Source organism: Alligator mississippiensis, chromosome 3 (genome assembly GCF_030867095.1).
Source record: "Alligator mississippiensis isolate rAllMis1 chromosome 3, rAllMis1, whole genome shotgun sequence".
NCBI lineage: Eukaryota > Metazoa > Chordata > Crocodylia > Alligatoridae > Alligator > Alligator mississippiensis.
The window spans coordinates 263,042,852-263,065,040 of record NC_081826.1 but is presented as its reverse complement, the minus strand read 5'-3'; the positions used below and the strand labels follow the sequence as shown (position 1 = coordinate 263,065,040).

Here is a 22,189-nt window from a genome sequence, read left to right as displayed (position 1 = left end):
TTATTCCCACGTGGCGGCTAGCAATTGGCTTGCTAGCTGTATAAGAGGCTTGAGCGGTTTCCGCCCAAGTTGGAGGACTCCACAACCATCTCATGGAGGAGGAGGACTTCACGTCTCGTGAAGAACTCCAAGCGCTGTGGAGCCTAACAGACCCAGCGTGTACCTTAAGAAGGCTATAGGGGTCTGATCAACCTCTGGCCTCTCCCCATTGCCGAACGATCCCTCGAAGAACCCCTTCCCTGCGTGCAAGTTCCACGGAGCCTAGCAAACTTCGTGTGAGTGTATCCAGAGCTCTTCTCTGAGTTGTTTTCTTCGGTTGACACAACGGGCTCGCGGTTTTAGAGCCTTCAGCCGGATTGGGCTAGAGTTCGCGAGATTAGAACTCTTGTCTGCTTTTCTTTCCTTTCTGTAACTACAACTCAAGCAAGTTTTCCTGCCTGCACCGCAACCATCTACGGTGTAAGTAAAATAATCTTTAATCAACCACTATTTGTCCATGCCTAATTCTAGTCCGCCGGCCTGCATTCCCCGACCCGCGTGCCAGGACTGCTGGCCACAGCCCGCCGCGTGCCCCTGAGGGCCTCGGACCGCTCCCGGTCCACGCAGTCTTAATGCACTCGCTGGTTCCCAAACAATGGCTGTAGCAGAATCAATGTCAATGGAAGATCAACGTTGAAGTACTCCAGGACGCAATCAAGCAAGACTTCTTCCCTCAGTGCCTCAATGGAAAACTGATGAATTCCAAATCTAAAAACTACAAAATAAGAATAATATTTTTATTGGGGCTTTTGTCTCAGTTTTTTACAAGGGAACTTGTAATGGCTAGGCAAAGCTTTGGCCCAACCTACTTGTAATAAAAGAGGAACCATGTATTTGTATTCAGCTAATTGCTATAATAAGGCCTGTCTGTTATTACCATACATATAGATGAAGGACAAGTAAAGGTTCAGAAGAATTGCTTTATTCCATATTCAGATAATTAAAAGACAGTTGGGCATAGATGGTAATTTTCTGTAAAAAAAAAAAACAAAAAACAAAAACCCAACACCCCCCCCAAAAAAAACCCAAAACAAAAACTGCTGAAACAATATTACTTTTATAAGGTGAAACCTTGCACATCTGGTTTTGTAAATTATGAAGATATTTTGGTGAATTAGGCCAAGAAAAATAACTTTATTTACTCTGTGGTTAGATCAAATTCAGAGACCTCTTATCATTAGATCTATTCCTCCTGTTGCTGAATTTATATACCTCACCTTCTGTTACTGCAATATATAAACAAGATTTGCTCCTAAGAATAATCTCATTAGATCATATTATTCCCAGTACTATTTATATGTTGCCTGTTATACAAGTTGAGATGTTTTTAAATCAGTTAGACCTCACAGTATAATATTCCTATGGTTTTTATTCTCTTATGAGCTACTGTTAAGGAAAAGATCCAGGAAAAGATTTGGAAACAGTTCTTAAAACTTCTTTTGGGTTTTGTTTGGCTCAGCTGAAATGACCTCCCTTTCTTCTGTGATAGTGTCCTAGTAAGCCATATAGTAAAACATACCATTTAAATGTCATTTAAATAATCCAACAAGGAAATTTAAATGGTACATTTTACTATACTGCTTATTGGACACTATCACAGAAGAAAGGGAGGTCATTTCAGATGAGCCAAACAAAGACCAAAGGACGTTTTAAGAACTGTTCCCAAATCTTTGATTTTTTTTTTTCTTCGGCTTCCAAGCTGTTTCCCCGAAATGGCATTATATCAGCTACTATTTAAGCAAATAGTTGTTTTCCAACTAACTTTTCTTAATTTATTAGTATGTATAATTAACACACTGGCAAAGAAATCATTAGTATTTTCAACGTAAGATATTAAAAAATAAATCAAACTCCCAGAAATTAGGATATTGGCCTATAAATCATGGATGCTGTAAATTAATTTATTTTGGGGGGGGTCCCCTTTCATTTTGTGAACTGTTATGATGGACTTCCTTTATAGTTTCACGTTTTCTTTTCTGCAACCACATGGGAAAGAAACTTGCTTATCTACAGAAAAGAAAGAAAAAAGAAAGATGAGATTGAATGAATTGCTTTCTTCCAGAATCTAAGAATTAAAAAAAATAAATAGGACTTGCAGTCATTGCACTATTGTAACTCAAGATGAAGGAAGCCAAGTGTTCAATAAATTACAGAAAATTAAGTGGTATTGAAGTGATGTTGTAGCCATGATGGTTCAGGAAATATTTAAGTTCCTAAAGAACTTTGGAGACCTGAAGAAGAATGCATTGCATTCAAAAGCTTGTTTAAATAGGGTTACCATAAGTCTGGGTTTTCCCAGACATCTCCTCTTTTTGGGTCCTCCCATCTCTGTCTGGGTGGTTTTTTAAAATGTCAGCAAATATCCAAGTTTTTGCTCTGCCTCTGCTTTCCTGAGGCTTGCCCCAGCAAGGAGCTGCTTGAGGCTGGGGGTAGCGGGGGAAGGTGATTGGAGGCCAGGACATCATGTGCTTTGCACATGGACCCCGGCAACTGCAGGCATGGGTGTGTGCGTGTATGGGCAGGGGACTTTGGGACAGGAGTGTAGGGCACTGGCAGGGCTGGGGGGGGCAGGGGACTGTGGGACAGTAGTAAGGGTTATCAGCAGGGATGGAGGGTGCTGCAGGTTGGAAGTGAGGGGCACCAGCATGGTCTGGGGGGGCAGGGTACTATGGGTCACGAGTGAAGGGCAGCAACAGGACTTTTGGGGGCTGTGGCTTGGGAATCAGGGGCAGGGTGTGGACATATCACTGTCTCCCTCCCCCTTCCCTCCCCCCCCCCGCCCCACAGGTGTCCTCTTTTTTGAAACTGGAAATATGGTAACCCCAGTTTAAGTCTATCTCTGCCATGCAATTGATGTAAGTATTCTTGTGGATGGTTATCTTTTACTGCCTGTAGAAAATTAGGTGGTAGTACAATATGGCAAAGCCTTTTTAGCAATGCAAACTGACCAAAAGACAATTGCATTACTTTTTTTTAACAGTTTCTTGCATTTTCTTGTCATTTGAACTGAATGTACTTCAAAATATATTGCATATTAGAGGCTAATGTTGGAAATGTATGCTTGTTAATAGTGTCAGAGTTTCTTAGTGACTAATATTTCTTGAGATCTATATTAATTTATATAAATTCAATGTAAAGCCTATTTACTGTATAGAACTACTTGATTTTTATTCTGCTTACCTTGTCTGGTGTTTGTAACTAGCTGTAGCATCCAGTAATTACTACCTTTCTTTACATTGCACTTTTAATTTAAAGTGCAGTTTCTGCCAAGTTACTCAGGATGTTGGCGTCAGCCAGTCCATTAAGGATAGCCTCTTTAATAAACTTTTCTAAGACCTTCCCCAGGTTAGAGGTCAGGCTGATGGGCCTGTAGTTTGCCGGATCCACTTTCCTTCCTTTCTTAAAGATAGGCACCACATTGGCCTTCTTCCAGTCTTCGGGCACTACACCAGAGCGCCAGGAATTCTCAAAGATCCGTATCAGGGGCTGGGCTATGATGCTCGCCAGCTCCTTGAGTACACTGGGGTGTACATTGTCAGGGCCAGCTGAATTGAAGGTGTCCAGCCTCTCAAGGTGTTCCTTCATGAGGTCAGCATTGATAGAGGGCAGGGTATCTCCCTCACTCAGACCTCCGTGTCCTGTAGCGGGCATGGGCGTCCCATGGGACTGATGAAAGACTGATGCAAAGTACCCATTTAATAGGTTGGCTTTTTCCTGGGCATCAGTTGTCAGATGTCCCGTCTGGTTTAGCAGGGGTCCAACGTTGCCCTTGCTTTTCCTCCGGCTCCCCACATATCTGAAAAAGAACTTTTTATTGCCCTTGATACTTGTAGCCAGTTGGAGTTCAGTCACAGCATTGGCTTTCCTGGTTCGCTCTCTACAGGTGTGGACCAGTGCAGAACATTCCTCCTTGGATGTGAATCCCGTCTTCCGCCCTTTGTAGGCCTCAAATACCCTTGTTAGTTAATGATGCTGCTGATGAAATCTCACATTCTGCTGATTGCTTTCAGTGGGTTTATTTGAATTGAGATTAGGTTCAACAAGGCTTAGAAACAAAGCTTGTTCATTTTTCATTAATACCACAGAAGCAGCATTAGCAGGCCTTTGACTATTTCTTGCATGTACTGAAATAGTATTTTACCTTCTGGGTTTCCTTTTACACTTGGATTTGCTACCTTTTATAAACCATTAGGATGGCATCAGAATGTTTTAGTGCATTTTATGGTGCATTATAAAAATATAAATAGGCAATATTTCTATTTTTTTAACTTGACTAGACTGTTTGTGAAAGTTTAACTTGATATAATGTGTTTTATATATCAGCGAGATATTACGATTTAAAAAAAAAATCAATCTGATTCTGATTTGGTTTTTATTTTCCCCTTTGAATTGTTGCTTACTAGCAATAAAATAAATATTCATTAATATTCTTTTCCATGCACAGAGATGGTATGAATCCAAAATCGTTATTATTACATATAGAGATGAATCTAAACTTTCCATTGCAATATTAAAATATTTATTTTTGTGCATGAGAAGAAATATCTCTTTTGAGGCACTAGTATATCAACTGACAGTTGCTTTGAAAATGTTCCTGGAAATGCTACTTCTGCTTATTTTATATCATAGTAGTATCTAGGAACTCAGCCAAGATCATGACTACGTTGTGCTGAGTTCTGTAAGTGATATCCTAAGAGGTAACATTTAAATAGTAATTTTAATATAAAGATGCACATAATCTAAATGTAAATATATGCATGAAAGTAAGGAGAAAATCAGGCAGAGAGGTTACATGTTGGCTTAAGAGCATACAACAGATTAAGGAAAGAGCCAAAAATAAAACCAGGTCCCCTGAATCCTAATGCTGTACGTGATGCCTTAGATCAGCTGTGCTCAGTTTTTCTACTTGTGGGGCCAAGTGAGTAGTGCCAGGTCCCTCCATGGGTCGGATCTGGTTGGTGGACCCAGTCTGGCACCCAGACCATGCATAGCAGGGCTTTATCTAGACTTGAAGAGGAGGGCTGGGGGATGTGGCCCAGCCTTGATCCAGACGTGTGGGGAAAGGGGACTTGGCTTGCCCCCAACCTGGCTGTGTAGGGAAGAGAGGGCATCGCCCAGCCCCAATCCAGCCATGTGGGGGTAAGGGACATGGCCTGACCCTGTGGGAGGAATGGGGTGTGGCCTGGTCCCAACCTGGCTGGGTGGAGGGAAGGGGGCGTGACCTAGCCCCACAGGGATATTAGGAGGCATGGCATGGCCTAGCCCTGAATCAGCCATGCAGGGGGGAGAGGTTCTAGCCTTGCCCCATGGAGAGAAATGGGAACCCTCCCTTGATTCAGCTGCACAGCAAAAGGGACTCTGGCTTGGTTGGCCCTGATATGGCCATGCTAGGGGAGGGTTGTGGCCTGGCTTTTTGTGCTGGACTCAGGATTTTAGAAGTGGGGGAGGGGTGGCTGTGTTAACTGCCACTGCTTCCCTGCTACCAAATTTCCTGAATTGTGGGGAGCCCTGCAGGCCTGATTCCAAGACTGCTGGCCACATTTGGCCTGCAGGTTGGAGGTTGAGCAACCATGCCTTACATCATTTAAATTTGGGAGGAATTTTTGAGAATCCAAGTAAGTCACCTGGGAAAGAAATAGATATGATTCCTTTAAATTGTATATAAATTTGGAGGATTCCAGACATATCCAGCTGGCAAATTAGTACACAAAGGGCCAGCCACCATTGTAATGAACTTAACATTATTATGTATCATACAGCAGTTGCATATATATTTTAGTCAATCTGTTTCTAGTGCTACTTGGTGTGAAAACTTCAGAGTATATACCACAAGTCCAGAAGAGTCTACTTGATGCATATCTGTCATGTATTATACACTTATATTGCATATATGACTTTCCGTTAAATGTATGCATTAGGGTCCTATTCAAAAACACCTCAGTCAGCAGCACAAGGCAAAGAGCTACAATGGCTTAAATCATGAAATCTGTTCTTTATCTCCTCCCTTTACTTACTAGATTCATAGATGTTAGGATCAGAAGGGACCTCAGTAGGTCATCCAATCCGACACCCTGCCCTGTGCAAGAAAGAGCACTGGGGTCAGACAACCCCAGCTAGGTGCCTTTCCAGTCTCCTTCTGAAGACCCCCAGGGTAGGGGAGAGTACCACCTCCCTTGGAAACCTGTTCCAGATTCTGGCAACCCTTACTGTGAAGAAGTTCTTCCTAATGTCCAACCTAAATCTGCTCTGTCAATTTGTGGCCATTGTTCCTAGTTACTCCGGGAGGTACCATAGTAAATAGAGCATCTCCTATTCCCTGCTGCCCTCCTCTGATGAATTTATAGACAGCCACAAGATCACCTCTCAGCCTTCTCTTGAGCAGGCTGAAGAGATCTAAGTCCCTCAGTCTCTTCTTATAGGGCCTTGCCTGCAGGCCTCTGACCATACGAGTAACCTTCTCAAGATTCTCTGCATCCCTCTTGAAATGCAGTGCCCAAAACTGGATGCAGTACTCCAACTGCGGCCTGACCAGTGCTGCATAGAAGGGAAGCATCACCTCTGTAGACCTGTTCATCATGCATCTGCTAATGCATGATAAAGTGCGGTTAGCCTTGTCGATCACTTCGTCACATTGATGACTTACGTTCATCTTGGAGTCAACCATGACTCCAAGATCCCTTTCCAGTGCTGTGCTGCTGAGAAGGTCATTCTCCAGCCTGTAAGTGTTTTGATGGTTCTTTTTGCCCAGGTGCAGCACTTTGCACTTGTCCTTGTTGAACTGTATCCTATTTTGTTCTGCCCACTTTTCCAAACTGTCCAGATCTGCCTGGATCTGTTCCCTACATGCTGGTGTGTTAACTTTGTCCCATAATTTGGCATCATCTGCGAACTTGGACAGGGTGCTGTCCACGCCCTTGTCCAAGTCGCTGATGAAGACACTGAATAGCACCGGTTCAAGGACCAAGCCTTGTGGGACTTCACTACCCACATCTTTCCAAGTCGATATCGACCCGTCTCGCACCACTCTCTGGGTGCAACCCCTAAGCCACCTGACCATGTAATCATCTACATCACATCATGTCAGTTTATTTACGAGAACAGAATGAGATACTGTATTGAAGGCCTTCTTAAAGTCTAAGTAGATAACATCTACCTCGTCACCTGCATCTACACATTTTGTGATCTGGGTCTTTAGACATCCTTGCTGTCAGTGGAGGGTATCCTTTTGGGATTATTTTAAGTGAGGATGTTAATTTTTGTTAACTTCTCCCTTAGGCTCTTGTGCGTTATGGGTGTAGCTTTGTTTTGTATGAATCCGTAGAAGCAGAGAAAAGGTGGTAGAAAAGATGTCCATCACCTGCGGAACTGGATAAAACAAGTAGGGTAGGGAATCAAACATAGATTTCTGTATTAGTAGCTCACAGATAGATGATAGCTGAGTCCATGTAAGTTGATAAAATCACACAGAGGGAAAGAAGAAGAAGCAGTGAACGTTTAAATAAAAGCCATCGCAACCTCCCCCTCCCCTCCCACCCCCCCCAAAAAAACCCCAACAACGAAAACAAGCCCCTACCTCTACCCCCCTTAGGTACTTGATACATAGTAGGAGAAGGAGGGGAGTGATATGCTGTAAAAGGCACTGTACAAGTCATTCAAATGGTAGGAGAGCCCCCAATGAACTTAAGTCTCAAAAGCCAAGAGAATTTGCGGGGCACTTGTGATTGACAGACAGGTTGAACAGCAAGGAAATCAGGAAGAAGGGATGTAGTACAGGCCATGAAATTTTATCCCTGAATTTTATACTGAGATCCTTGATAGCATATTTCAGCTAAAACTACCACTGTATATTTTCTTTTAGTTTTTACTTTTTCCTACCTCTTATGAAAAATAATTTAGTACAGTCTCAACAAGTTAAGGGAATTAACTATGTTGTTTTCATTTTAGCATTTTTACATTTACAAAGGGAAATGCTGTATTTAGGATGAGAGGAAGCCGTGTGTGTGTGTGTGTGTGTGTGTGTGTGTGTGTGTGTGTGTGTGTGTGGAGGGGGAGTATTGGCTGTACCCCTGTTTGTGGTACCTGGGGGTTGTGGGCCCCAATGACAGTCCAAGGACTCTACTGCCACTATTGGAAGGAAATTGACCAGCTCTTTAAAAGTGTCAGAGAGCTTTAGATAAAAGCACCAAAAAGCCTCACTGAAGCTCCTGGTTTATACAGCCGCTGCAGAGCCAGATTGAAGTAATGTGCTGCTTCTTTTGGCCAAGCACTTTTTTTTTTTAATATATTTTTCACATCTGTAAGCAGCCGTGATGATTAGCCTATGTTTTGTTTTCTTCACTCAGTGAAGTTTTGACGCCTTCAGTATCAGGCATGCAGTTGGCTTCATGAATTACTGTTCTAAAGGAACTCCCAGAGACTCTTAGATGTCCTACATCCATCTAGTTCAGGGGTTTTCAACCTTTTTGGGTCAGTGTATCCCTGGTGGCTGGTCAAGAAGGAAGGAGTCCCCTGGTGGCCGGTTGACAAGCTGGGGGGCATCCCCCAGTGGCTGATCGGCGATCGTGCCAGCAGCACGGTGGCGGCATCCGCTGCTGAGTACCCCCTGAGGCCTTCCCAAGTACCCTCAGGTACCCAGGTTGAAAACCCCTGATCTAGTCTCATAACAGTTAATGAGGGCCTGCTACAGCCAGCCAAAATCTTAACCAAATGGGCTGATTGTTGATACCAAGTCTCTATCTCAGGTTTTGAACAGTTCTGTGTGCTGGGGTCTGGATCTGTAAAAACAAACAAACAAACAAAAAACAAAAAAAACCCAACAAAAAACAGAACAGCACTTTGGAAACAAAGAATCTGAAAAACTGTTTCACAACCAACACCCCTTTCACAAACCCTGTTATGTTTTAGGGGTTCACAGCATGTTGTGAATATTTTTCCTGTGTTTTATTGCACTGGTGTGGCATATGTGATCTCATTGTAAAGTCAGTGTTACTTTGTATCCACTTAGATTACTGTTATCACTATATAGATTATATTATGTTATGTATATCTTTATAGTGTTGGATCTGGTTCAGCCAGGGCGCTGATGCATGAATGCTTAAAGACAATTACACCCCATACACAGACAGAAGGCACTGGGACCCCAGGCATTGTCTGCCTGTAATAGACAAATCAACTCCTCTATAGCAAAAGAGTAATGGCCTATGCGGCAGAAACTTCTGAAGGATCCTGGTGACTTACCAGCACTAGAATAATGCGAATGAAGAGGCTGGCCTTGGAGGCTTTTTAGTGTCTAGCTGGGATAGAATCAAGGTCTGAATCTCAAGCTTTGTGGGTTCAGCAGCCCCAATTGCCAGGGCTGGTAATTGGGATTCAACAGAAGGGCTGATCTCTTAAAAATTCTGGGAGATCTCTAGGAGGGCTGAGCTATAGCCAAGTGAGAGGGTAAGAATCTGTATTCTTGTTTCTGCAAACCTGTAGTCAGGTTTGTTGGTGTAATTATTTCTTCCTATGTCATGAATCCCTATGTCATGTTTGTTTGGTTGCTTGTTTCCTTACTAATTGCCTGTGGAAAGAGTGATATCTGGGAAAATACCTTCCAGATTTCCCTTTCCAAGATTTCCCTTCCCTTTCTTTTGGTTCATGACCAAAATGGAGTGGCTACCTGGAACTGGCAGAGAATTCCTCACTGCAGCTACAGGGACCAGTATAAGGGCAGTGGAGCTGAGGCTTGCTGGGCTAAGGGATTATGCCAGGGCAATCTCAGTCAGTTTCTTGGGTCAAGTGGCAGCACAGTGAGGGTAAATTCAGGGTTGTTGGGGTCTCGCTGGCAGACTGGTTTGTGACATTCATTATTCAGATTAAAAAATGTATTCATCAATCTACGAAGGAGAACTGCAAATATAAACTGCTGTGGACCCACCTGCAATCTGTGCCTTCTCATCAATACAGTCCACATCATCACTGGAGCAAATTACGCAGATTATAACATCCAAGGTTCGTTCACCTGCAGCTCTGTCAAAGTCATATACACTGTCATGTGCTTACAGTGCCCCTCTGCTGTCTAGATGGGGCAAACCCTACGTAAAATAATGAATGAACATCAGTCTGATATCCATTCCAGAACACTTTGACCTTCCTGGATCTTTTGTCACCAACCTAGAGTAGCTGTTCTTAAACAACAAAACATTAAAAACCACCTTGATCATAAAACTGTGGAACAATCTTCCACAGGTTGGATTACATTAGGTATGGTCTAAACTGGCATTACTGATTCTTATCCCATTCCCTGAATTAGCTTTTTTTTTTTGTCTCTTTTGTCCCAATGGATTGATTTCTTGTTTGCCACTCCCAGTGTTGCCTTCTCTTCCCCACCATCCCTCTCCTTCCCCTTCTCCTTCCATTCCCTGCCATTTGTATTCAGCTCACTCTTTATTTGATAGACTGCTCTGTCCATGTCCTTTCACAGCAGCTGATGGAGTGAGCTTAGACTCATGAAAGCTATGATTCAGTTAGTCTGTAAGGTGCATCCCTACCATGCCTCCTATAAATTGGGACACGATTCCAAAATGAATGGACAAAATTTCACATGACAGCAGAGAAGAATTCCTATTGTATCTTGGAGGGGTAAATCATATCATGTCTTCCTTTTAAAGCTGCTCTTTGTGCACTGGAAACTGGCTCCAGTCCTCCAGTCTTCCAAAAAGAACTGCAAATTACAACAGAACAACAGAGCAGGGGTGTCAGACTTATGGCCTGTGGGGTGGTAGAGGGGCTGGGAATTTGGAGGTTGAGCAGATGATGTGGGGCTCCTGTTGACTGTCACCACTCCCTGTGCCACATTTGGCTGTAGCCTGTGAAGAGCCCTGTGGTACAGATCTAACCTGGAGGAAGGGTGATTTTGACACCCCTGCAACAGAGGATCTGCCATTTGAGGGATAAAACTATTTAATCAATAGACAGAGAAGGCCTTTCAAAGTTGTAATATATAGACATATGAGCTAGAATTGAGTGACAAGGAGATTTGTAGTGTCTTGAAGTCTGTGTGAGGAAAGAAGCAAGCCATGGCATCATCCTATATATAATGTACAAAACAAGCCTTCTGAAACTCATTAGAAGATGTAAAGGTTTCTGTGTAGCCATGTTCATACTAAGACAGCAAGCTTGACTACTTAGTTAGGAGCCACATACACCTATTTCAGGATCATGCTTCCTTTCTCTCATCCATGGGCTTACACATATACTTGAGATCATAGGAAAGTAAGGCTAGAAGGGACCTCAGATAGTCATCTAGTCCTAGCCCCCTTAATGCAGAATCATTCTCAACCAAAGCCTCAAGCCAACTGTCTGCCTAACCTGCTCTTGAAAATTTCCAGGAATGGGGATTTCGCTGACTCGCTAAGTAGCCTGTTCCAATGCTTAACCACCTTTACGGCGAGGAATTTCTTCCTAATCTCCAACTTAAATTTCCTCTGCTGTGGTTTGAAGCCATTTCTCCCAGACCTGTTCCCTACAGCCAGAGAACATAGTCTGTCTCCATTCTCTTTATAAAGCCCCTTCAAGTATTTGAAGACTTCTATCAAATTCTCCCTCAGGCTTCTGTTCCTCACACTAAATAATCTCAGTTCCTTCTGCCTTTCCTCATTGTCATGTTTTCCAGGGCTTTAATAATTTTTTTCACTCTCTCTTGCATTCCTTCCAGTCTTTAGTGAAGTTCAGTGCCCAAAACTGAACATACAAACTCCAGGTGAGGCCTCACTGATGCCAAATGGAGCAGCACTTACCTTGGTTTGCAAGTAACACTTCTGTTAACACATCCCAGTATGCTCCTGGTTTTCTGTTGGTTCTTTTTTGCGACAAAAACACACTGTTGGCTGATATTCAGCTTCTGTAACTCCAAGTGCTTTTCTGCAGTATTGTAGCCTAGCTAGTCTATCTGTGCATGCAGTTATTCCATCATAAATGACTAGGCCTGACTTTGAGTTTTATAGGCTGAACTAAGCAATATTCTCCTCCTTGACAAGAGTACATGCATTGTTTGCATTAGAAGCAACTTTTCTCTGTACAATTAATTTTTTTGCCTGTGAACAAATGTATTTATATTTAATGCAATCAAAAATTTATAATTTTGTTATATTTAAATATGCCTAAATTCTTAATGACTACCACCATTTTTTTGTTAAAAGAAAATTAAACTTGTATGGACTTTTAACAACTTTATACTAAGACAACTTAATTTAACTTGGAGTTTTCTAGAATTAAATAGCTGAGATTTCCTTTCCAACAATACTTCAGAAGCACAGATAAAAATGACTTCCTGTCTTACTATTTCCTGTATCCATGGTAACCCCACTTTAACCACTCTCTCACTTGTTGTGGAGGAGCCTCTAGGAAACATAGTGTTTCCTGAGTGAGCAGTTTCAAAACCAAGGGGAAAATGTGAGAACTTTAATAAACCAGAATGTAAGAAAAGTCTTATAGACAGGTCTGTTAAGTTAACGTTTCCAGTGAACTGCATAACAACAGGCTAAATGATAAAAATGAACTGCAGGTTTGGGGTAAGTCATTGTTTTTTATATATTTTTAACTTAATTAAGCTCAACTTTAAAAGTAATATTCAAAGAGGAAATGAAGAGCTAGTGATGAAAGGAAGCTTGTGTTCCTGCATGTAAACGTGAATTAGCATTTATTCATAAATACCTTTAGCTTTAACTAGGCATTTGTCAAATATAGAAAGAATAGTTCAAAGAATTTGTATGTTGACTTTACTGAAAGTCATTGTTATGACAGCGTTAGTTGCTTTTAAATTGTAATTGATCAAATATTTTTCAGCTAGATTGGCAGCATATTCATTAACCCGTTAATTTAGTCTGATTCTTAATGTATTTGAAATACAGCATTATTACCCAATAAGTATTTTAATTTTTGTGATGCTAAGATGGGGAATGCTGAAAGGGAGAAGTTGTAACATAGATTATTGGGAAGTACTTTTCATTACCTTATAAAGCATGTTGTTTTACAATGTTAAAACATTAGCTTGCATGTGTTTTTTACATAATATAAATATAATAGTTGAACTTCAAATGAACAATGTTTACAATTTTGATCTTTTTTTTTATCCCTAATAGCCAAGTCAGAAATGAATGGGAAAGCCAAAGACAGGGATATGTGTGGACTTCAAAATTCTCTATCCTGCATAGGAGTTTTCCTGCATATCCTTAATTGTTTTCTTTTGTTGCTGCTCCAGGAGGTATTTAGTTGCCCAGCTGTCTGCCAGCTCTGCACAGGGGGACGTGTTCACTGCCGTAACTTAGGTCTTTCAAGCATTCCGAAGAGCTTTCCAAAAAGCACAGTTCTTGTATATCTGAGTGGAAATAATCTCTCTCATGTAATTCCAAATGAATTAACATACCTTCAGAAACTTGTTGTGCTGTATTTGGATAATTCCAACATTTCACATGTGTACCCAAAAGCTTTTGTTGAACTTAATAAACTGTCCTATTTACATCTAGATGATAATCACATTAAACGTTTGGATCTTGGAATATTTCAAGGGCTTTCAAAACTTCTTTTTTTGGATCTTCAGAATAACCAAATAGCTTTTGTTCCTAGAGGAGTGTTTAGTGACCTCACTTCACTTCAGTACTTAACACTTAAAAGAAATCGTATCACTATCCTTGGAAGTGGCACATTTTTGGGAATGATTAGTCTTCAAACACTTAATCTAGCCTACAATAAGATTGCACGGATATCGGATTCAGCATTTCATCTCCTTGGAACCCTTGCATATTTAAACCTGGAGGGTAACAATTTAACACGGGTGCCCTCAAGTGCCATTGGAATTCTCAAAAATCTTGAAAGACTTTCTTTGTCTCACAACCCTATTGGAAAAATACACTCTTTTGCATTTGAAGGACTTGACCAGCTTGAATATCTATGTTTGAAGAGTGCAAAAATAAAAAACATTCTCATGAATGGATTTGCTGGGTTAAATAACCTTAAACAGTTAATTTTAAGCCATAATGATTTAGAAAATTTAAATGCCAGTACTTTTACCTTGTTGCATAATTTACTGTACCTTTATCTAGATAGAAATAAAATAGTTAGTATTGGTGATAATACATTTGAAAAAGTTGGTTCCTCTTTGAAGATATTAAACCTAGCATTTAATAAAATTGCAGACCTGCAACCTCAGGTACTCAAACCCTTGGTTTCATTAATTCATCTGTATGCAAGTTACAATCCTTGGAACTGTAGCTGCAAATTGTTTGGGCTACGCAATTGGTTAGCATCATCTTCAATCTCTGTAAAAATACATTGTCAAAATCCACCAAGTATGCGTGGTAGGCCTTTGTATTATGTTAAATGGACTGAATTAACAAACTGTGCCAGTACAAACAACAATCCAGAAGCAGTCTGGAATCTAAAACCGGCAGGTATGCATCATAGTACCACCACTTTAGTGATGGCATTGCATAAGGTGACTAGATACAATACTCACAAACATTTGGGAAATTCTGCTATTAAACATGTTACTTTATGGGGAAGAGCCCAAGCCACATCTGCTAGTCAGTTTCTTTATAAAGAATATGCCACTGGGAATCCATCACAGGCAACTACTGTGTTATCAGTTTTGCCAGTGCAAATGACAGCACAGATTGTACCTGTTAATTTAACCATGGAAGAGAATAATAGTGTGTTTCAATCAAGTGCTGCATCCGTATCACTAAAAACATCTCTCCTCTGCACACAACAAGTGGAGAAGCTGAATCGGGCTTTTGACATTTTACTAGCCTTTTTTATTTTGGCTTGCACTGTTATCCTGTTTCTAACCTATAAAATCATTCGATTAAGACAGAAACTGAAGCTACCAGGAAACTCAGAGGAAAAGGGAATAGAGTACTACAGTTGTTATCAGGCTGGCAGATACAATGTGACTGACCCAGTTCAGCGCCGGTCTCATAGTCCAGTGAGGAATTCAGAATTAGACCAAATTAGGCTTCTCAAACGAACAGCACCTGAGAATCAGGCACAGGTCATCTTGTTTGAGCATTCAGCACTGTGATTTATCCAGTTTGACTTCTTGTGTCGATTTGGGGGGAGAGGGGGGTGTAGTTTAAAACATCAAGAAATCAAATATCTGAGGTTCTTTTAAATAATTTGTTCCTCTGTCAGATCAACTAGTTCTTGGCATTATGGAAAGTGTTACAACCTAGGATCTATATTATGATTCTTTCCACAAATGCTACTGGTTCTGACCTTTTGTGATGGATGAATATTCTGCTCTGTTTCCCTTTGAAGGAAACCTTCTTATATTAATCTTGTATATCATAATATGTTCAGTAAGAAGTTAAAGCTATGGCTTCAACTTTTTACCCAATATTCATTCGTTTTAAATTTTATATGGAAATAATGTGTTTTGTTAAATGAGCAAGGAAAATCAATTATTATCCACATTATGAAGCTGAAATGTTTTTCGGGGGAAAATAGTGCTCTAAGAGGATCTTTTTAATATGTACATTGTCATTCACAATGGGTTAGAAAATGAAAACAGTGAGGGACCATTTAGCTCAATTGGTTAGAGTGGGGTGCTAATAAAACCAAGGTCATAGGTTTAATCCCTGGCTGGACTAGATGATCTCTTGAGGTCTTGTCCAGCCTTACTTCTCTATGAAAGCTTTCCTTTTGGTTAACATGAACTGTTTTACATTTTCTAAGAAAGAGGGGAAAATTTTTAATTCTGTATATTTCTTGTACATAAATATATTGCCAAAGTACAAAATAGTTGCATGCAGTGTGTATAATAAAATACATACATTGTTGATGTGCGCATATATCATCAAACTGCATATGACACTAACTTGTATTAGGGAAACTTATTTTATCTTTTGGTTGAAAATATAATCAACTTTAGAATATCCAACATCACAGACTAAGTTAATCAGGGCAATAGGTTGTTTTTTTTTTCTTATAAACTTAAATACTCCAATTTGTATAATACATTGTAAAATTCATTATATCATTTGTAATGTATTTTTGAGCTTAAGTGCTGTATTCATAGATGTTGAAGTGATGTTGCAGCTGCAATGGTCCAGAAAATATGCTAGAAGGAAGAGGTTTTGTGGATAATATCTTTTAGTGGAGCAACTTCATGGTTGGGATAGACATAGACAAGCTTTTGGGTATGGCAGTATATCCTCAGGTTTCACCATAATACCCGAGTAGGAGTACTGTGATTACCCTAAAGCCTAAGTCTATCCCAACCATGAATTTGTTCCAATATGATATTAGCTACAAAAATTCTTGTCTTCTACATTCTTGCATACCTTTTGCTGAAGGATCTGTTATGAATGCCATGTCCCAATCACCGTTTTTTAAGCTAGTGAGAACCATCTATTGATATCAGGATTAATCTTGGGTTAAGATAAATTGTACCTAGTTATCCTGCCTGAGTGGGGATTGAGGGATGCCAGGTATCTAAAAATTCCAGTTACTTGAGGCTGGTGGTTTTTGGCAGGATGTGGAGCCAGGGGGCGGGGGGAAAAGGGAAAGCTGCACCGGGGATGGGAAGGGGGGGTGGCCTCACAGAGTGGCTACAGTGCAGGGTGGTGGGTGGCACCGTGTGCGAGCTTCCACACCACCCTCCACCCTGCGTTCAGCTGGCTGGCCAGAAACTCCAGTTAATAGTGTTCCGATTACTCAAATGCCAGATAACAAAGATTTTAGTGTATTTTTATTCACAACATTGCCTGCCAGTGTAATTGTAAATGCCTCAAACTGTCTTCATTTCTTTAAATTTTGGGCTGTATTTATTTGATTTTTCCCTCTCTTCAATAACATGGTGATAACCTTAAAAAAAGGTGGAATTATATCCCAACTACTGTATTTAGAGTGATATTTTCAGTCAACCCTTAACTGGATCTCCATTTTTGTAGGCATAGTTTTATGTCCATAATCGCATACACCTGAATTTTAACTCATTTGCATGTTTAAACAACCTAATCTACGATGTCAATATTTTTGCCTACAGTTTTGCATCAAAAATAAGAAGTCAGTGCTTATGTTTGTACCCAACTATGAAGTGAAACTTTGTTGTTCAATTATGAGTCCATATTTCTTAAGACCACAATCCCCTTTTTATATCGGTGCCAGTAGATTCTGATCACTATGCCGAAGGAATATCTGCCCATTGCAAAGGGAATTTTCCAAAGGGTAGAGAACAACCAGAGGCTCCTATCCTTTGGATTTGGATCCCATATCTCGAAAGGCTCTTGATCTGTATTTGTCCTTTTTTGAATTCATTGCTTCAAATCCATCATTCAGCCCCTGAAAGTATTCAATTCTAGTGCCTGTGGGTAGAGTCAAGTTGTCTGCAGTGATGCTACTGTGCAGTAGGCTAATACTACTGCATAGTAGCATCTTGGCACGGTTTTTGCCATATAACACTACTGTGCAATAGTATCAGGCTACTGCATAGTCAGTGTCTTGTGCATTTGTGCCCAGTACGTAGTTAATGGATATACAGTTACAACGTTGAAGATGAATTTTTGCACAAATACTTTTTGGAAGAATGAGAATGTTAAATGTGTATCTTAGTTGATTGGAGTGAAAGGGAAAAGCTATATAGTTTTTTTTCCTGGAATCCACCTCATTTGACATCAACTTTGTTTTTATTCTACAAAAGGAAGTGATCATTAAAATAAGAGCTACGGAAATAATCAGTCCCCCAATAGGCAGGTCATATTTTGGTGTCATTTTAGACGGAGTATGTTTCTCGTGCAGATGGTATATAAGGCCCTCCACCAGTAATATCATTTATACTATCAATCACAGTATTAGGGATTGGTCCTACTGCTCTTCCTGACAGGAGTCATAAATCTTCAGTGTTTGGACCTGTCTTTTCTCAGTGAAAAACGCACAACGTTTTTCCTGTGACAAACTGGGGAGATGCAAGAGTAATGAGAGCATCACCTGATAAGAAAAATAATTTGTATTGGCTGAAATAGAACCAAATGAAACAAAAATGACTTTTTGCTGTGTAAAATGTATACTCTAAAACAGATAATGGTAATTATTTAATTTTGAAAGAAATGTTAATTTGAACACAGAGTCCCTGTCTTTAATGTGGCTAACACTTTGATTTACCAGTATCTTTCTTGAAACAAGTCCTGGCTAATTCTAGAGATCCTTTATATTATTACCTTGATTTATAAGTTGTTTCCTTATTCAGTCCAGTAAGAATAAAACATAATCCCTTTTATATTATCATTAAACATTTATCTAGGGTTATTTGTCAAATCCTGGTGAGACTGTATTGACTTAGGATTTTTTTTAGATGTGTTTTGCATTAAAAGAGTTACCTTGCATAATGATTCCATAGTTGCTGGCTAAGCCTTTGAAGAAGCAGCTTGTTCCATTTAATGGACAGGTGAAAGGTTCACATTGCCTTTCCTGAAGACTACAGTTAATATTCATCCTGTTTTGTTAGTCTTTTGCATTCCTTGATTTTTCAACTCAGCAGTTTCCTACACATTTTAATCTTTCTGCCAACAATTTTTTATAATTATAAAGCAAAGAAAAACTATTATTTCTATTTTATATAAAGTGACATAGAAATATCACCTTCAGGAAATAGAAGATTTGTTGTCTTCATGCTTCTTTTAGAGAGCACCTCTGACTAAATAATATTACTACAGATCTATAAACCACTCCCACATTTTATCTTCCAGAGGACGTCTCAGATTCCCAACAGTCAATATTCTTTGCTCATTTCAAAAAATCACAGATATTTTAAAGCTCAGAGTGCTAAGGTAGGGTAGGCATGACTATGAGCTCTTGTTATTTATCTGTAAATCCTATAAAAGATGTGAATAAAAGCTCTCTCCAAGACCGTTTGTACTCTAGCCCACTTCAGTTAATTAACTGAAGCAGCCCCTGAAGAGACATATCACTTCTGGTTTTCTGTCCTGCAGAGCTGTGCTCTTCTGGAGCCCAGTCCTCTACAGCAGGAGCTGTCAGCCAGGGTTATGCGTACCCCTGGGGGTACTTGGACTGGTCATAGGGGGCATGCGTGGGTGGGAGAGGACAGAGCAGGGCAAGAGCAGTGGTGCACCTTTGCAGAGCAGGGAAGCTTGCACACAGCAGCTGTCGCTGCTACAAAGCAGCTCGGTGAGCTTCCCCGCCCTGCAGAGGGGTGCTGCTGTTCTCACCCAAGCCCAGTGAGCTACCTGGCCCTGCTCCTGGGAGGCAGCAGCGCTCTGTCCCTGCCCACCCACATGCCGTCCCCACCTCTCTGCTCAGTCTGGCTGTGCGCCACCCCTGCTGGGGATACTTGGACTAAAAAAAGTTTAAGCACCCTTGATCTACAGCATTACAGGCAGTGTCTCTAGTAACTTCTTGCTTATCCCTGACCACTCACTCCCACTCCACGTATGTTCCATACTGGCAGATATGCTTTGAGGATGACTTAGGTCTTGAGTACACACCCCAACGCTGCTCTCAGACTCTATCTTGAGAAACCTGAGAGTAGTGCTTGTATGTCCTCAAGACCCCTCCAAATCTCAGGCGTGTTCTTCAGGCCACGTTCTGAATACTGCATTTGTGTGTATTCCAAATAGCAGCAAGTGGGCAGGGCTTGTTTCTTAGGGGTGGTCCTGGGAGGGAGCTAGTATGCATGTGGCCAGAGATTCCAAAATCTCTGCAGTAATCCAGTGCTCATGAAACTTGTAAGCAGGGAAAAATAATTGCCATGTAGGTAACAGAGGCACATGATTTTGCTTGGATGGCATGTAGAGGGATAGCCTTGTGCTCCAGCGTCTAACAGCTATTCCAGAAGGGAAATCCTCAGTGAAACCATCCAACCTGCTCAGGCTGTAGGAAACATCTCCTTCCAAGTATCACTGGGGAACCTTTCTTTCCCCCAAAACTTCTTTATTTCTCTGACTATAAGCTGCATGATTTCTGTGGATCCATATCATAGATTCAGCTCATGCAGCCCTAGTTCTGGTCCAGAGTAACTGAGAATAATAGATATTTTTTTATTATTAACATGACCTTATCTATTTGGTATGGTTTATAAAAAGCAAAGTATTTGTGCACAAGAAGAGTGATTTAGTATTACTGACCAACTTCCAGATCAGAATTTTTCTACTTGCCTAAGAGTGTGTGGGTAGGGGAGGGAAGCTCTCCCCTAAAGTTTAAGGTCTGATATCTACAAATGCAGGCCTTAAGCATCTATTTAAGTATTAAGTATATTTTAAGCATCTATTTAAGCATTCCCACTAACTTCAGCAACAGTATATTTGTACATTTAACATTAAGTAGGTATGAAAGTGTGTGTAATTTTGGGACCTGGTTATCTAAAACATTGATGATGTGTCTCTGGGATGAAGATTGTAGTTCACAATTTAATTCCCCAAATACAATGGAATTTTGTGCAGGAGACTAAACTAAAATTTTAACTAAGCTTCTCCAAGAAATAAGGGACACCCCAAACCTCACCACTGTCTGCTTCAAGTGCATGACACGTTTTGAAAACCTTGTCTTCTTTAACACAAACACATTGTAGTATATAGATGCGCAAAACAAACATCACACTTCACACGTTTTCTCCCCTCAGAAGAGGCCGAGAGAGAAAATGTAATAAATGTGAGTCATCTTGCTTGCTGCATTGCTATCCAGTGCTCTGTTAGAATGACAGCTGTGATATAAGTAACAAAACAGAAAAAAACATGCACATCCTGTGCTGCAGCTTATGCAGAAGTTCGATGATTCAGGAGAGCCCATGGACTTTTTAGTGCCCTGGTTTAAAGCTAAGCAAACAATATACTATCTGCATCTATATATCTATCCATAGCTAGCTAGCTAGATAGATCTATATATATATCTATATATATATAGATAGATATATATATAGATTTATCTGTATCTCTATATATAGATATAGTTATATCTATGTATTGATATATCTATATCTATACATAGTGATATATCTATATATTGATTATAGATATATCACTAGCTAGATAGATATCTATATAGATATGTCGTAAAGAATTACTTGCTTCTTTGTCATTCCCTTCACCAGAAAAGTGAAAGGGATGAGATTGAGGGGATACAATAGGTCTTCTAATAAATGGAGTCACAGCCATTACCATTTCACTGTGCATACTGAAAGACAGTTTTCTGTTTCCTCAAAGCTAAATGCTGTGATGTGTTGTTCCCAGTAGTAGCATCTTTACAAGCTCTAATTCAGTTAAAATGATAATAGAGGGCTCTTTCAATCAAACAGACAAAGGCATAAGAAATGCAATGGCTGGAAATTGAAACTGGGTATGCTTATTCTAGATACAAGCCACTTTTTAAATACAATAATCAACTATTGGGATGTTCTAAATACTCTGCCACTTGCAGACTTTAAATCAGGATTGATGCCTTTCTAAAGGATCTGTTGGATGAAGGATCATAGCTCATAGTATAGCAGAGGTCAGACTTGCTCACTGTTGGCCCCTATTAATTAATTTTAAAATAAGCCAATGCTTTACTGGTAGGGTATTCCCTAGTAACATAGAGATTTGCAGTAATTTTTGCCTAAATGTAATTTCTTTAAATAGTAGGTGCTCAAACATCTGATTTTAAAAATGGCAAATTTAACTAATAGTGGTATTTTTTTTAATAAGAGCATTTTAGTGGTAGCTGTAAATTGTTCACAAGTCCTTATTCAGGATTTTAATGAATAAGCATCTTTCAAAAGCCAACAGATGTGTACGTGCTCAACTTTGTCCCTGATTTAAAGTTTTGAAATGCTAAGAAAAAGCAAGAAATACCAATATCAGGAGTGAGTGACCTAGCATCCTCTCTGAGAAACACTGCATATTTTACTTATGGCAGTAACAGATGCATCATGTTAATTTAGCAATTTTCATTAAGTTTTGCAGGTGCCTAATAAGTTGTATGTATATTTGCAGATGGCATAGCATTGTTTCATTTTTTTTAATTGTAAACTGTACATTTCCAGTTAATGTGCCTCTAGAATATATTTAGTCAATTGTTTTTAACTGTTGCCTCTTGGCTATTTGTGAATTTTTTATATAAGCGTTTTAAAAAAGTACTTGGCAATGTGTTCAACTAAACATTTAATAATGAAAACATTATA

General features: G+C 40.1%; 2 protein-coding genes across 3 annotated transcripts in view; both read left to right on the top strand.

Annotated features, from left to right (window-relative positions):
* The window catches only part of LRRC70 (leucine rich repeat containing 70), a 35,910-nt gene extending 20,053 nt beyond the window's left edge, over positions 1 to 15,857 (top strand). The window contains exons 1-2 of one of the 2 annotated variants that reach the window (XM_006263743.4): positions 3,901 to 12,593; positions 13,164 to 15,857. In XM_006263743.4, the coding sequence (XP_006263805.1) occupies positions 13,175 to 15,100 (1,926 nt within the window). In that variant the 5' untranslated portion in view covers positions 3,901 to 12,593; positions 13,164 to 13,174 and the 3' untranslated portion in view covers positions 15,101 to 15,857. Of the gene's footprint in view, positions 1 to 3,900; positions 12,594 to 13,163 lie in introns of those variants that run through there. The other variant, XM_059725147.1, reaches the window with a different exon arrangement.
* The window catches only part of IPO11 (importin 11), a 290,306-nt gene that overhangs the window by 213,984 nt on the left and 54,133 nt on the right, over positions 1 to 22,189 (top strand). The gene's annotated exons all lie outside the window — the stretch shown is intronic.